Source organism: Caretta caretta, chromosome 1 (genome assembly GCF_965140235.1).
Source record: "Caretta caretta isolate rCarCar2 chromosome 1, rCarCar1.hap1, whole genome shotgun sequence".
Classification (NCBI taxonomy): domain Eukaryota; kingdom Metazoa; phylum Chordata; order Testudines; family Cheloniidae; genus Caretta; species Caretta caretta.
In genome coordinates, this window is record NC_134206.1 from 273,254,112 (window position 1) to 273,267,128 (window position 13,017).

The 13,017-nt window shown below is 39.7% G+C and overlaps 1 protein-coding gene across 1 annotated transcript in view; it reads left to right on the forward strand.

The window, feature by feature from the left end:
• Positions 1-13,017, forward strand: part of DCN (decorin) — a 45,217-nt gene that overhangs the window by 18,232 nt on the left and 13,968 nt on the right. Inside the window, exon 3 of the mRNA XM_048835603.2 lies at positions 6,815-6,927. Coding sequence (XP_048691560.1) covers positions 6,815-6,927 — 113 coding nt within the window. The remainder of the gene's footprint in view (positions 1-6,814; positions 6,928-13,017) is intronic.

Sequence of the window (13,017 nt, forward strand, 5' to 3'; positions counted from 1 at the left end):
ACTGTAAATTTCTCTGTTTAAAAGAAAAGCATAGGAAACATTTACAAATTCATTTTTATATTGCTAGTGCCAAAATTACAAACAGATGTTTGATGATTGTACCAAGGTTTGCATCACATGTGTCACTTATGATTCATTTTAATTAATCCAAAACGATTTCCCATTTCTCATTCATATATGAAGCTTGAAGATATGGGTCACAGATATTTGAAACTTGAAGTGTTCAGTCTAAAAATACACCTTGAGGTCTAGTCTCTAGCGAGTAACCCCTTCAGTGGTAATACAAGCATACATACTGAACATGTTCCCTGGGCATCAGATAATATTACAATTGTATTGTTTCTAGTGTGCCATACCTCCCTACCTTAACTGCTTAAATCACATACACTATTTTATTTAAAAATAAATAGAAGTTCTTTATTGGCAACTATAAGGTACAGATATTAATGGGAATACAAATGATTTAACCATTTTAATGTTTGTGTAAAAACCTGATAAGCTCTTTGTTTTACAGTAAACCCCTCTTATGGCAAAATTGTTTCAACTGAAAAGTGCTATTTTAGCACATGTTCATAGTCATCAGTGTTATCACAACCATGCCTCTGGCTGAAGGCAAATTTGTATATGAACCAAGTAACATGGCTAATGCACTGAGGCCCTGATCCTGCACCATAGAAATCAATAGGAGTTTTGCCATTGACTTTAATGAGAGTAGGATCCAGCTCTAAGTTAGGGGTAATGTTTTTTAGCAGTGAAATGTGGAGAAGCTTATGCCATATCGGACAGTTCCATGCCCTGAACACAGATGGAAGAGTATATGATGCCAATTTGATTCTTACCAGTGTGACAGGGAGTGCTCACCTCCTCAGTGCCTCTTGTTGGCTGGGTGTGATGCTGGAATCTTTTTTCACTTACTGCTGGTGCCCTCTGTAGGTAGCTGACCTCGCTAGGCACATCTTCCGTGGCTCAGCCCTCTGGCTAAGTCAGACAGTCAAATGGATGAGCCCCTTGTAGGCTATTGAAGTCCAGAACAAAAGTCTTTCAAACCCCAGCTCAAGCTGGACTCAGCCCCTCCTTCCTGAAGGTGCCTTCTCTCTTCAACACCTCTAGACGCCTTTAAATCCAGTTCTCTGATCAGACTTCTAAAGGAGCCACTTAGGCTACTTCACTACTGCCAGTGGGGGAACCCAGGCCCATCCACTACTCCAAGTCCCAACCCAGGGACCCTATATACAGCAGCTATATACCACTGCTTCCAGTTAACTGCTGCTATTCCCTGGGCCTTTTCCCACATAGCCCCTTTCCTTTCACCCATTAACTTAAGGTTACAGCTCTTAGGTTCTCTCATTCTTAGGGCCAGTAAATCAGCCCATCAAGCGTCCGGTCCGGTCCGGTCCGGGCCGGGCCGGGCCGGGCCGGGCCGGGCCGGGCCAAGCCAAGCCAAGCCCCCTTCCTCATCCCTCTTCTCCCAGTCAGAGACTGACATGCAGAGCCCCTACAGCTCCTTTTATCTGAGTCTACTGGGCTCTGATTGGCTGCATCTATGCAGTCTCTCTAGGCAGGCCTGGAGGACCCAACTTCACTGCTCTTTTCTTGGACTGGGGTGTGGTAGGGGCCCTCAAAGGGCCAGTTACAACCTGTCACAGCTAGTCATCTTGTTCTCAGGAGGTAGCACTCATAACTCATCTCAAGCAGGATGGTTCTGTTGTACAAAAGCTTTTGGATGTTAATGTAATTAAGAATCCATTGATTAAATGTATATTATGCTTAGTTTTGATAAATATCAGAGCCAAAATATTTAAACTTGGTTGCCTAATATTAGACAACTTTCATATGGATTTAAAAGCCTAAAGTTGAAAAGCCCAAATCTGAAAACTTTGTATCGGATGTTTTATGTTTCAGGTTGGCAATGATCAGACAAAGTCTTGATATATAACACAGGGTCTTTAAAAATAGTATGCTTAAAAGAAGCCCAGGCTTAACAAAAATAGGTGCCCAAAATTAGGCCCCTAAATCCATATTTAGACACCTAAATAACTAGCCTTATTTCCAAAGTTGCTGAGCACCCAATAGCTGCCATGGAGGTTAGTGGGACTTGCTAGGTGTTCAACAGTTTTGAGAATCAGGCCACTGATGTCCCTACATATGGGTTTGGGAGCCCAACTTCAGGCATCTATTTTTGAAAATTTTGGCTAAAGTTTGTAATTAGTCCTGTGTGGAACATTCATGGTAGTACAAGGATGATATACAGCTATGTGAGCCCCTCTATGATCTGGTGCATGCTGGATTTGTGAAAATAACTGACATTTTGGTTCATAGAGGCTGAAAGTGAAACCTACCTTGTATGTTTGTTAAGAAGTAAAAGTTAGACAAAAAGGCACCTTTACCTGGAACATCCACAGGATCAGGGAATCCTAGTTCTTGTTGGCTATGATGGTCACCATTAACAGTCTATATTTATCCACAATTACTACAGCATTGCGTAACCACAGCTTATTTTCCTAAGCTAAGAATAGGGAAAACTTGTTGTTTTAAGTTGAAGGAAATAACTGTGCTACCTCAGAAGCCACCATTTGTGGTAACTAGTGTCTTTGTAACGGTGGCCACTCCATATGAATATCCATAGCTCATGTTCCATGCACTTTGGGACTGAGATTTGTGAACACATCAAACCCACACCAATACTGATGTGGAAACGCTGCACAGCCTTAATTCAAGAGTTAAAAGAGGAACATAGAACACATGAGATCTTCAATTATCTGAAACTCAAAAAAGAGTCCTAAAAAAAGTGACAGGTTTCAGAGTAGCAGCCATGTTAGTCTGTATCCGCAAAAAGAAAAGGAGGACTTGTCACACCTTAGAGACTAACAAATTTATTTGAGCATAAGCTTTCATGAGCTACAGCTCACTTCATCGGATGCATGCAGTGGAAAAAGTGGAAACTAGTCAAATTACAAACGATGACTATAAACAAAGAACACAAGTATGTAGGGACAAAATTAGAAAGGCCAAGGCACAAATGAGATTAAACTAGCTAGAGACATCAAGGGTAACAAGAAAACATTCTATATATGCATTAGAAGCAAGAGGAAGACCAAGGACAGGGTAGGCCCATTACGCAATTGGGGGGGCCAAGGGGGAGGGAATAATACCAAGAAATGTGGAAAAGGCAGAAGTGTTAAATGACTTTTTTGTTTTGGTTTTCACCAAACAGGTTTGTAATTATTGGACGTCTAACATAGTGAATGCCAGTGAAAATGAGGTAGGATCAGAAGTTAAAATAGGGGAAGAAAAAGTTAAAAATTACTTAGACAAGTTAGATGACTTCAAGATGCCAGGACCTGATGAAATACATCCTAGAATACTCAAGGAGCTGACTGAGGAGATAACTGAGCCATTAGCAGTTATCTTTGAAAAGTCATGGAAGATGGGAGAGATTTCAGAGGACTGGAAAAGGTCAAATATAGTTTCCGTCAATAAAAAAGGAAATAAGGACAGCCCAGGGAATTACAGACCAGTTAGCTTAACTTCAGTACCCACAAGGATAATAGAGCAAATAATTAAGCAATCAATTTGCGAACACCTAGAATATAATAAGGTAATAAGCAACAGCATGGATTTGTCAAGAACAAATTGTATCAAACCAACCTAACAGCTTTTTTTGACGGGGTAACAAGCCATGTGAATAGGGGGAAGCTGTAGATATGGTATATCTTGACTTTAGTAAGGCTTCTGATACTGTTTTGCATGACCTTCTCATAAGCAAACTAGGGAAATACAACCTAGATGGAGCTACTATAAAGTGGGTGCATAACTGGTTGGAAAACTGTTCCCAGAGAGTAGTTATCAGTGGTTCACAATCAAGCTGGAAGGGCATATTGAGTGAGGTCCCACAGGGATCAGTTCTTGTTCTGGTTCTGTTCACTATCTTCATCAATGATTTAGATAATGGCATAGAGAGTACACTTATAATGATTGCAGACAATACAAAGCTTGGAGGGGTTGTAAGTGCTTTGGAGGATAGGATCAAAATTCAAAATGATCTGGAGAAACTGGAGAAAAGGTCTGAAGAAAATAGGATGAAATTCAATAAGGACAAATGCAAAGTATTCCACTTAGGAAGAAACAATCAGTTGCACACATAAAAAGTTGAAAATTACTACGTAAGAAGGAGTACTGCAGAAAGGGATCTGGGGGTCAGAGTGGATCACAAACAAAATATGAATCAACAGTGTGACACTGTTGCAAGAACAGCAAACAATCAGGAGTGTTGTAAGCAAGACATGAGAAGTAATTCTTCCGCTCTACTCCATGCTGATAAGTCCTCAGCTGGAGTACTGTGTACAGTTCTGGGTGCCACATTTCAGGAAAGATGTGGACAAATTGGAGAAAGTGCAGAGAAGAGCGACAAACACGATTAAAGGTCTAAAACATGACCTGTGAGGGAAGATTTTAAAAAATGGGTTTGTTTAGTCTGGAGAAGGGAAGACTGAGAAGCGATATGATAACAGTTTTCAGTACATACGGTTGTTACAAGGCAGAGGGAGAAAAATTATTTGCCTTAACCTCTGAGAAAGAAGAAATGTACTAAATTACAGCAAGGATGGTTGAGGTTGGACATTAGGAAAAACTTTGTAACTGTCAGGGTGGTTAAGCATTTGAATATATTGCCTAGGAAGGTTGTGGAATCTCCATCACTGGAGATTTTTAAGAGCAGGTTAGACAAACCCCTGTCAGGGATGGTCTAGATATGAGTGCAGGTCCCCTCCAGTGCTACGATTCCATGAGGCTGTACATTATAGGATTTAGGTGTGTAGGGCACTCTAGTCTATTCTATCCACATATGCCCTGCCTCACCATCTCCACTGCTATTTATGCCTATGGTAGCTGGGTGTGCAGTGTGTGTACTCTACACATCAACGCAAGTGTAGATTTATACTATATCGGAATAAAGTCTCCACAATGGTGACATAAATTATTTATCTCTCCTTGGTTTCCGGCATGGCCACTCATTATCCAAAGTTTGGCAGGTAGTGCTGGAAATGTATGCAGTTAGCGTACAGAAACATTTTTAAATAACAGTGATAGTTATAAAGCTCAATTAAATATATTACCAAAGGAATGCCTCTTTTGATAGTTTGCCATAATTCACCAAAGTAAACTCTCTCTCTCTCTCTCTGTGTCTACAGAGGTGGTTGGGGGTTATTTTGGTGAATTGCGGCAAACTATTAAAAGAGGCATTTCTCTCTATATAAAAAACAAGGACTTTTCACCCCAAAACTGGATTTCAGGATAGAAACACAGGCTCCAAACCTGCAAACATTTATGCATATGACTAACTTTAAGCGTGTGCTTACATGTTTACAGCATCAGGGCTTGATGTTGCAGAGTATTTTTTATTTTATTTTAAAAGAAAAAACATGAAAAGAAAAATTGTTCTTCATCAGTTTGCAAACAACATAATAGCCAGAATGTATCACCATATCGGAGACATACCAATAGAGTGACCTTTCAGAGACAACTCAGAACTGGGTCAGACTAAAAACATCCATCTAAGAAGTTCAAATCCTTTCTGAGGAGATTTCAAGTATATTTTACATTAGTTTACAGTATTACCGATAGAATGTCTGTCCTAAACAAGTCCAGAGAGTTCTACTTCTGTTCGTTGTGCATACAAAGACATTATTAGTATCTATAAATTATCTCTGCCCTCTCTCATACAATATTTTGCATTTTGTTAAAACCAGACTCATTAGTTAGGAAAGAAAATAGGTAACTTTATATCTGTTGTGAGGTTTTCATCAGACTAAGTCATAGCACAAAAGGAAAATTGGGCAAAGCTTGTAATATTCAACACTAAGTAATTTTATTTCCATTACTTCATCGGAGCTACATATCAGCTATTCAGAAAATGGTCCCAAAGAGAGTCTTTAATTTAAATTGTCCGATGTTCTTTTGGCATCCCTGCATTCTGACATTTCGGCATACTGAAACCCAGAGATCTGTTCTCCATAAAACTTGGATCTAGCTTCAGCTTAAAGAAAAATGTCTTTTTCTGTTTTGTTTTTTTAAGGTGGAGTTGAGATATTGTCATCTTTACTGCAAGTTTGTTCAAGTTTGTTCAATCATTCTCAGCTTCAATATTTTGTGTGTATATAGGAGTGATGGGGTGAAAATGAAAACTACTAGCAGCTTCTGAAGTTAAGTTCTGATTTTGTCGCCCATTAAAATCAAGGGGAGTTTTTGCCTTTCACTTGAGTGGGGGCAGGATTGGGCCCATCTAATATTTTTGGAGACTTCATTTACTTGCAGTAACTGTAATTAAGCATAGTAACTGTAATTAAGCATACCTCTAAAATCGAGCATAATCTAAGAGGTAGGAATGGTTTCTGTTCACAGAAGCCCTGTATGCAGTGAAAATAACAGACAGAAATCTAGGGCCTGATCCAGCTAATCTGATTCTTCAAGCAATTCGCTAAAGCCAGGGCAATAAATTGGATTAGAAAGGGTTTGCAAAATTGAGTCCCTTACACTGTATAGAATTATAGGTTTGAAAAATTCTCAGAAAATGGTGGAGTGGAAATATGAATAAATGTCTTTTGACATGACATGACAAAATGAAAAGCACGGCCCCCTTTTGACTGGATGGGGACTGAAAATCTCTAGGAAAAATCTGTTTAAAGCCGCTCAGAAAATTAATCCTTGAGAGGGCTGGTTTGTTGAAAAATTAAATGTTGCCAAGACAAATCTTAGCCTTCTTCAAAGCTGGTTAATGCTTTTGGAGCTGATTGCTTCTCCTCTTCTCCCTCCACAGGCCTGGAGAAAGTGCCAAGGGATCTTCCCTCAGACACAACCCTGCTCGATTTACAGAACAACAAAATCACTGAAATAAAGGAAGGGGATTTCAAGAACTTAAAGGATCTCCATGTAAGTGAATAATGAATTGACAGTTGTTGAAAATGGGAGGAGGAGATGATGCATTTTAGAGCTGTAATTTAGAGAAAGAAACTTGAGACATGTTAATGCTGTATCTTCTACACTTCACACTTATACTGTGCAATCAAGCAGCAATACCCCCTTTGCTTCCCATTCAATAAGTTAGGAAATGCTGCTGCTAAGATCATATTCTTTGCCTGATCATGTCGGTGCCCCTCTTTGAATAACTGGACTGGCTCCCCCTTCTTCACCACATCAAGTCTGAGTTTCTTGTCATCAGCTTCAAGGCTCTTCAAAACTCTTTCTCCACCTGTTTAGCCAACATAGTTTCATTTCAAGTTGTTCTTCATCCCTTCTACTTTGCTAACAATGCCAGTGGTGATGCCCCATTTGTCCACAGCACCATCTCTGGGACTGCTTATGTTCCTCACAGAACACGTGTCTATGTGCTTTGCTGGATCAGGGTCTTACTGAAGTGCTCTACAAGACCCACTCCCTCTTGTCATTCGAGTTCTTTCTTACTACTTCTTACACTTCTGCCATGATGCCTACATAAAATAAACCAATGAACATATCCATTTAATAAAGAGAAAAAATCACTAGATAAAATCTTGGCCCCATTGACATCAATAGGGTCAGGATTTCACCCACCATCTTTGTTGCTGTCCCACGTTTTCTTGTAAAACCATCTTTATTTTCTTGTTTCCCCCTTGTTCCCACATGTCTAATTTAATTTGTAAACTCTTCAAGGAAAGGTTATGTCATCCCTTTAATTCTGAGAGCCCCCAGGAACACATTTGGGCACCAAAAGAAAAAAATACATAAAACTAATACTAACTATTAACTTAAATTGAGTTAGCTATTAATATAAAAGGTGGAGAACTTTGTTATCCTTCCTGAAAAAAACAAACTAGTTATATAATGTGCCTGCTTGAGCAGTCAGCATCATTACTCCCAATAAACATTGCTCCTCACCTTTGTTGGGCCATTTAGATTCTCTAGTTATAGATTTTCACCTGCTGCAATTACATATTTCTAAGGGTCTTATTAAAAAGGGTCTTATTAAAAAACACACTTGTCTACCTGTTGAAGTGTATCTCAGAGATTATGGTGATGACATACCTCTGTACAGCTTGTGGATCATCAATTATTTATATAGCCCAGATATTTCTCTAACTGTGATGCCTGGGATATACTGGTATTTGACTGGCTCTCGCCTCATACTTTATAGTGTGGTGTTCAAATGATGTTAGCACACTGCATTTACTGTATAGTAAGGACCCATATATACTACAGTCACAAGCTACATTGTTCCAAGGCCGAAGCAAAGCCACAGTCCCATGCAGACTACTGCATGAGCAAACCAGCTCTATTTAGATTGCAAGCTGTTTGGGGCAGGGCTGTCTCCTATTCTGATTGTACAGTGCCTAGCACAATGGGGCACTGTTCTTGGTTGGCTGCTCCAGAGTTAACAACTCTTGCAATTTTAACACAAGTCTAGGAATACTTGTTGCTTTTCTTAAAGCCTCAGCTCCTGGAGAGATGGAATTAGGTGAGGATCTCAGCATTCATTCAAAAAAAGGTTGTGAAGAAAAGTTTGAAAATGTGACCCGAGTGTGACCTGAAGACTTAAAACACAGAAGTCAGACAAATAGAACTCCAATATTATTAATTTAAAAAAAACCCTCATGATTTTGAATCCATATCTCGTGATTTTTTTGGTGCCTGAATCATGAGTTTTGTATGCTTGGAGTTGGCAATATTGCATCTAGGCACCACCATAATGAAATAATCTAATAAATTGCTTAGGAAATTAAAGAACTTTCATCAACTTAAAAAACTGCTTTTACTTGTAAGTCCCCTAAGAAGGTGTTAGAGATTTAATATCAGATAAGGATACCATCATCAGCTGGCAAAAACAGCCCTGAATAATGTTATATTATCATTTATTATGGCTGATTATAATTTGAAGAACTTTTTACAGTCCACTCCTAATTTTAGTGAATAACAAAGAGAGTCTCTGAGATGGAAGTTTCTACATTGTTGTCACATCATATGTGTGCAGTTTGCTAGTCCACATTTTGAAAAAAAAAAAAAGGCATTACAAAAAGTGAAAAGTATTCCTAACATCTTAACCACTGCCTTCTTGCTCTGGAGCTGCAAACTCTTAAGATAAAAATCCTGCATCTATCCCATTCAGATTGTGATTTTTGCTTGATGCGCTAACCTAAGATAAGTTTCAAAACGAGAATAATGCTCTTTTTGTACCACACCTAGCACGGCGGTAATGCCAATAAATAATAAATAAATAATTAAATGATAATAATAAACTCATCTTTCCATAACATTGCTAATAGAGAGGATAACTGAGTAATTTTCTTTGTTCTATTTCTGTGCTTTGTCAGAACAAATTACTGAAGGACTGATTCTCATTTACATTTAAGACCCTTTACACCACTTTGCATGGTCCCAAGTATCAGAGGGGTAGCCGTGTTAGTCTGTATCCACAAAACCAATGAGGCGTCTGGCGGCACCTGGAAGACTAACAGATTTATTTGGGCATAAGCTTCCGTGGGTAAAAAAACCCACTTCTTCAGATGCATCTGAAGTTTATGCCCAAATAAATCTGTTAGTCCTTCAGGTGCCACCAGACTCCTCGTTGTTGTTACACCACTGTGACAGTGTCCAGACACCCTAAAGTGAGCAGAAATGTAATTTACACTATCACCCATAAAACAGAGAAAATGGAAGTTTAAAATAAAAAAAACTTTATGGGATTGCTTATTCTCTCAATGGCTGAGGTGAGAATCCAGCAAAACTCTAATGAAGTCATGGGAGTTGCTGTAGGTTTACATGCCCGTTCAATTGAAAACACATACTCTGTTTTTACTCATTTTAGGTTTGCTTTCTTTTTCTTGTTTCAGTGGACAGGATCATTATGAATGATTCATTTAGCTGTGACTACATTTAGGGAAACATCATACAGACATTGAAAATATTGAGGTTTTTTGATCCAATATCGGACATTGCACCTCACAACATTCATATTAGCATTGATAATAGCACTGCTTCCTACTGAAGTCTGCTGTTGGACAAGAAATCAATCTGCTTCTAGCTGAGCATTAGAAAGAAGAAACAATGAGAGGCTTTACGTATTATAATTAAAGCTAGATTGTCACCATCCAGCTTCCATTTTGTTTTCATGTAAAATTTGCACATGTGCACAGACTCAGTAACTGTTGACCTTATTATCCTATTTGTGTCTGAAAATTCCCATACATAAAGTGAAGGCAGTATAAGAATTTGGCCCTAAAGAAATAATGCACTCAAAAAGGTGCATGTTTGTTATCCACTCCTGAAGTAATATTACCTCCTTTCCTAGTTGGTAGTCTGTGCCTGCAGTGAAAGACAAAACCATCTCCTGCACCTACCATGGCCCACTAAATGGGAAAAGGGATTTATACAAGGAAGATGGTGATGGAAGCACACGGTCTATGACTTATATAGAGAACTGTTATAAATTGTCAGCCACAGTTAAATGGGCTTTGAGGAAAGATAATTCTATCTTGGAAGTGTCTATGATACCAAGATTTATTTGTTCCTCTTTATTTTTTTCTCTCCTCCTATCTCCTTTCGGCACTATTGATGGTCTGTGCTTAGGTATCCCAATGTCCATGCCAAGCCACTGCTCAAACTGGGCATTATGGGAAAGTAATGGTGTGCGCCAACTTTTTCTCTCACGTGTGTGTGTGTATGTTTAAGATTTATCTTTCTTTCAGACCAGCAATAGAAAGTGACAGTCTCACACAGATCTCACATAACCACCAATACCTCAAACTTGTTCAAGCGTTGCACTAATCAGTTACCTTTCTTTTTCCTTCCAAGTGGCTCCATGCTGGGCTAGAGTAGACCAGGGTCAGACATTTTCAGCACCTTGTCATGAAACCTGAAGTGTACCCATCTCCCTTCTAGCATTTTTGGTTCTGCACAAAACAGCAGAGTGCATTTGTGATTGTTTTTGAGCTAGATGGATATAATCCCCCATTGTGAGGTTGATTCTTTTTCAGGCTACTTGGCCCATGTGGTGTGTGTTTGGACACCAACTCCCTCCCCATTAGCACTGCCTGCAGATGTTTTCCCTCGGCTTTTCTCCTTCAGTTCATGTTTTTACTGACCCCTAAACTCTCACTAAGTTATTTTTTTTTAACTTTTGTTACAAGTAAACCATAGGAGGCACATTCAGAGAAAAGTCAACATTACCACTCCAAGGCTAATTACTTCTTTTTCTCTGAATCCCATGTATAATAGAGTTATTGTGACATGGAAAAAAACACATGGTTATGGCATTGCCAGGTGCCGTACTGGTATCTTAATCTCGGAAATTGTTGTTGCTCTGAGGCATGCCAAAGCTTCTGTTGCAGATTCTGTGCTGTGCTACGTAGTGAAAAATAACTTATGTTAAATGCCTAAGGCAGGGGTCTTCAATTGGGGTGCTGACCCGGCTGTCAGGGGGTGGTAACCACCCTACTTTTCCCTTCACTTATCATTAAATGGGGGGCACTAGCTAGTCTTTAAATCATGATTTGATGACTTCAGTAACTCAGCCAGGGGTTATGGGTGTATGACAGGAGAAATTGAGTGAGGTTCTGTGGCCTGCGATGTGAAGGAGGCCAGTCTACCTGATCTTGATGGTCCCTTCTGGCCTTAAAGTCTATGAGTCTATGAGATGGGAGGCAGAGTCATGGTAGAGGAAAGGTCAAGAACCACTGGCTTATGGAATATACCTTCCACAACACCCATCTTCTTTCCCACAACATAAATTTTGTAAGAAGTGCCTTTTTATAACTAGTCTGATTTGTAAACTGAGAAGATTTTCTGAAAGTTTGCAGAAATTTCCCCAATAGAACATTGTCATATTCAGCACATCATTTTTGTAAGCAGAACACAGTTCGGCCGAAGCAATTTTGGCTACAGCCATTACTAAGAGTTCTGCTCCTTGGGGCTCTACAGATTCTGCTAATATCAACTAGATAGATAAGAGCTGGGATAAAGAGAGTTACTGAACATTTTTGTAAAACTCGTGCCTGTCTAATTCTGGCCAAAACTACCTCCAGTACACTAACAGGGAATTTTAAAGAAGCTGATAAGGCTATAATTTAATTAAACGGCAGCAAACTTAAAACAGATTCAAAGAAGTATTTGACTGAGTGTTTTAGTATACACATGTTACTCACTAATGTAAGGTAGGACTTCTGATAAACTTTTCAAAAAGCACCTAGAGGTACATCTTTACTGCACCCATCTTGTAGCGACAGGTAGTGTACATCCACCCATAGTCCCCTTTGCATGACATTAAACAGCAAGGTCGACTGTGAGGCACAGCTTCAATAAGTACAGTAAAGACATGCCTGACGGGTGTGGGTATATACTCGAGTACATACCCTACGTGGCTCTCTATTCGCCCAAGCTCTGCCTCCTTGTCTACGCTATTTTTAGCAGTGTAGTCTCCTGGTGCCTCCCCACTTCTGGAGCCTTTCCCCTCCTCGGGAAAAGATTCCTCCAATAGGGAAAGGCTCTGCCAGATGGGAGGCAGCTGGGAAGGATTCCAACAGCTCCCCACAGCTGGCGCCTTTCCCCGCCGCAGGGAAATGCTCTGGCAGTAGGATGTCAGCTAGGAAAAGATTCATCAGTGGGGAGCTGCTGAAGCCATTCCCCATTGCCTCCCCTCTGCTGGAGTCTTTCACTGCCATGTACTACACACCACAGCATGTACTCAGCCTGCTCTTCACTACAGCATGTAGCCACACGTACCAGTGGTGTGTAGCGTAAACGTAGCCTTAGTGTGCCTTAGGGGCCTAATTTCCACTGAATGTCAATGGAACTTAGGTGCTTATACAAATATCACCATTGGTAAAAATCAACAAAAAGTGTACATTACTCACAATAACCCTTGTAGTTACTCTGGTTATATTAAAAATGATAAAGGGCATTAAATCCTCATGATTCAGGGCATAACATTCACCACTAGCTGATACCAAGAAGTGTTGTTCCCCTTGTGCTAATATTGTGTTGTTAGCTGCA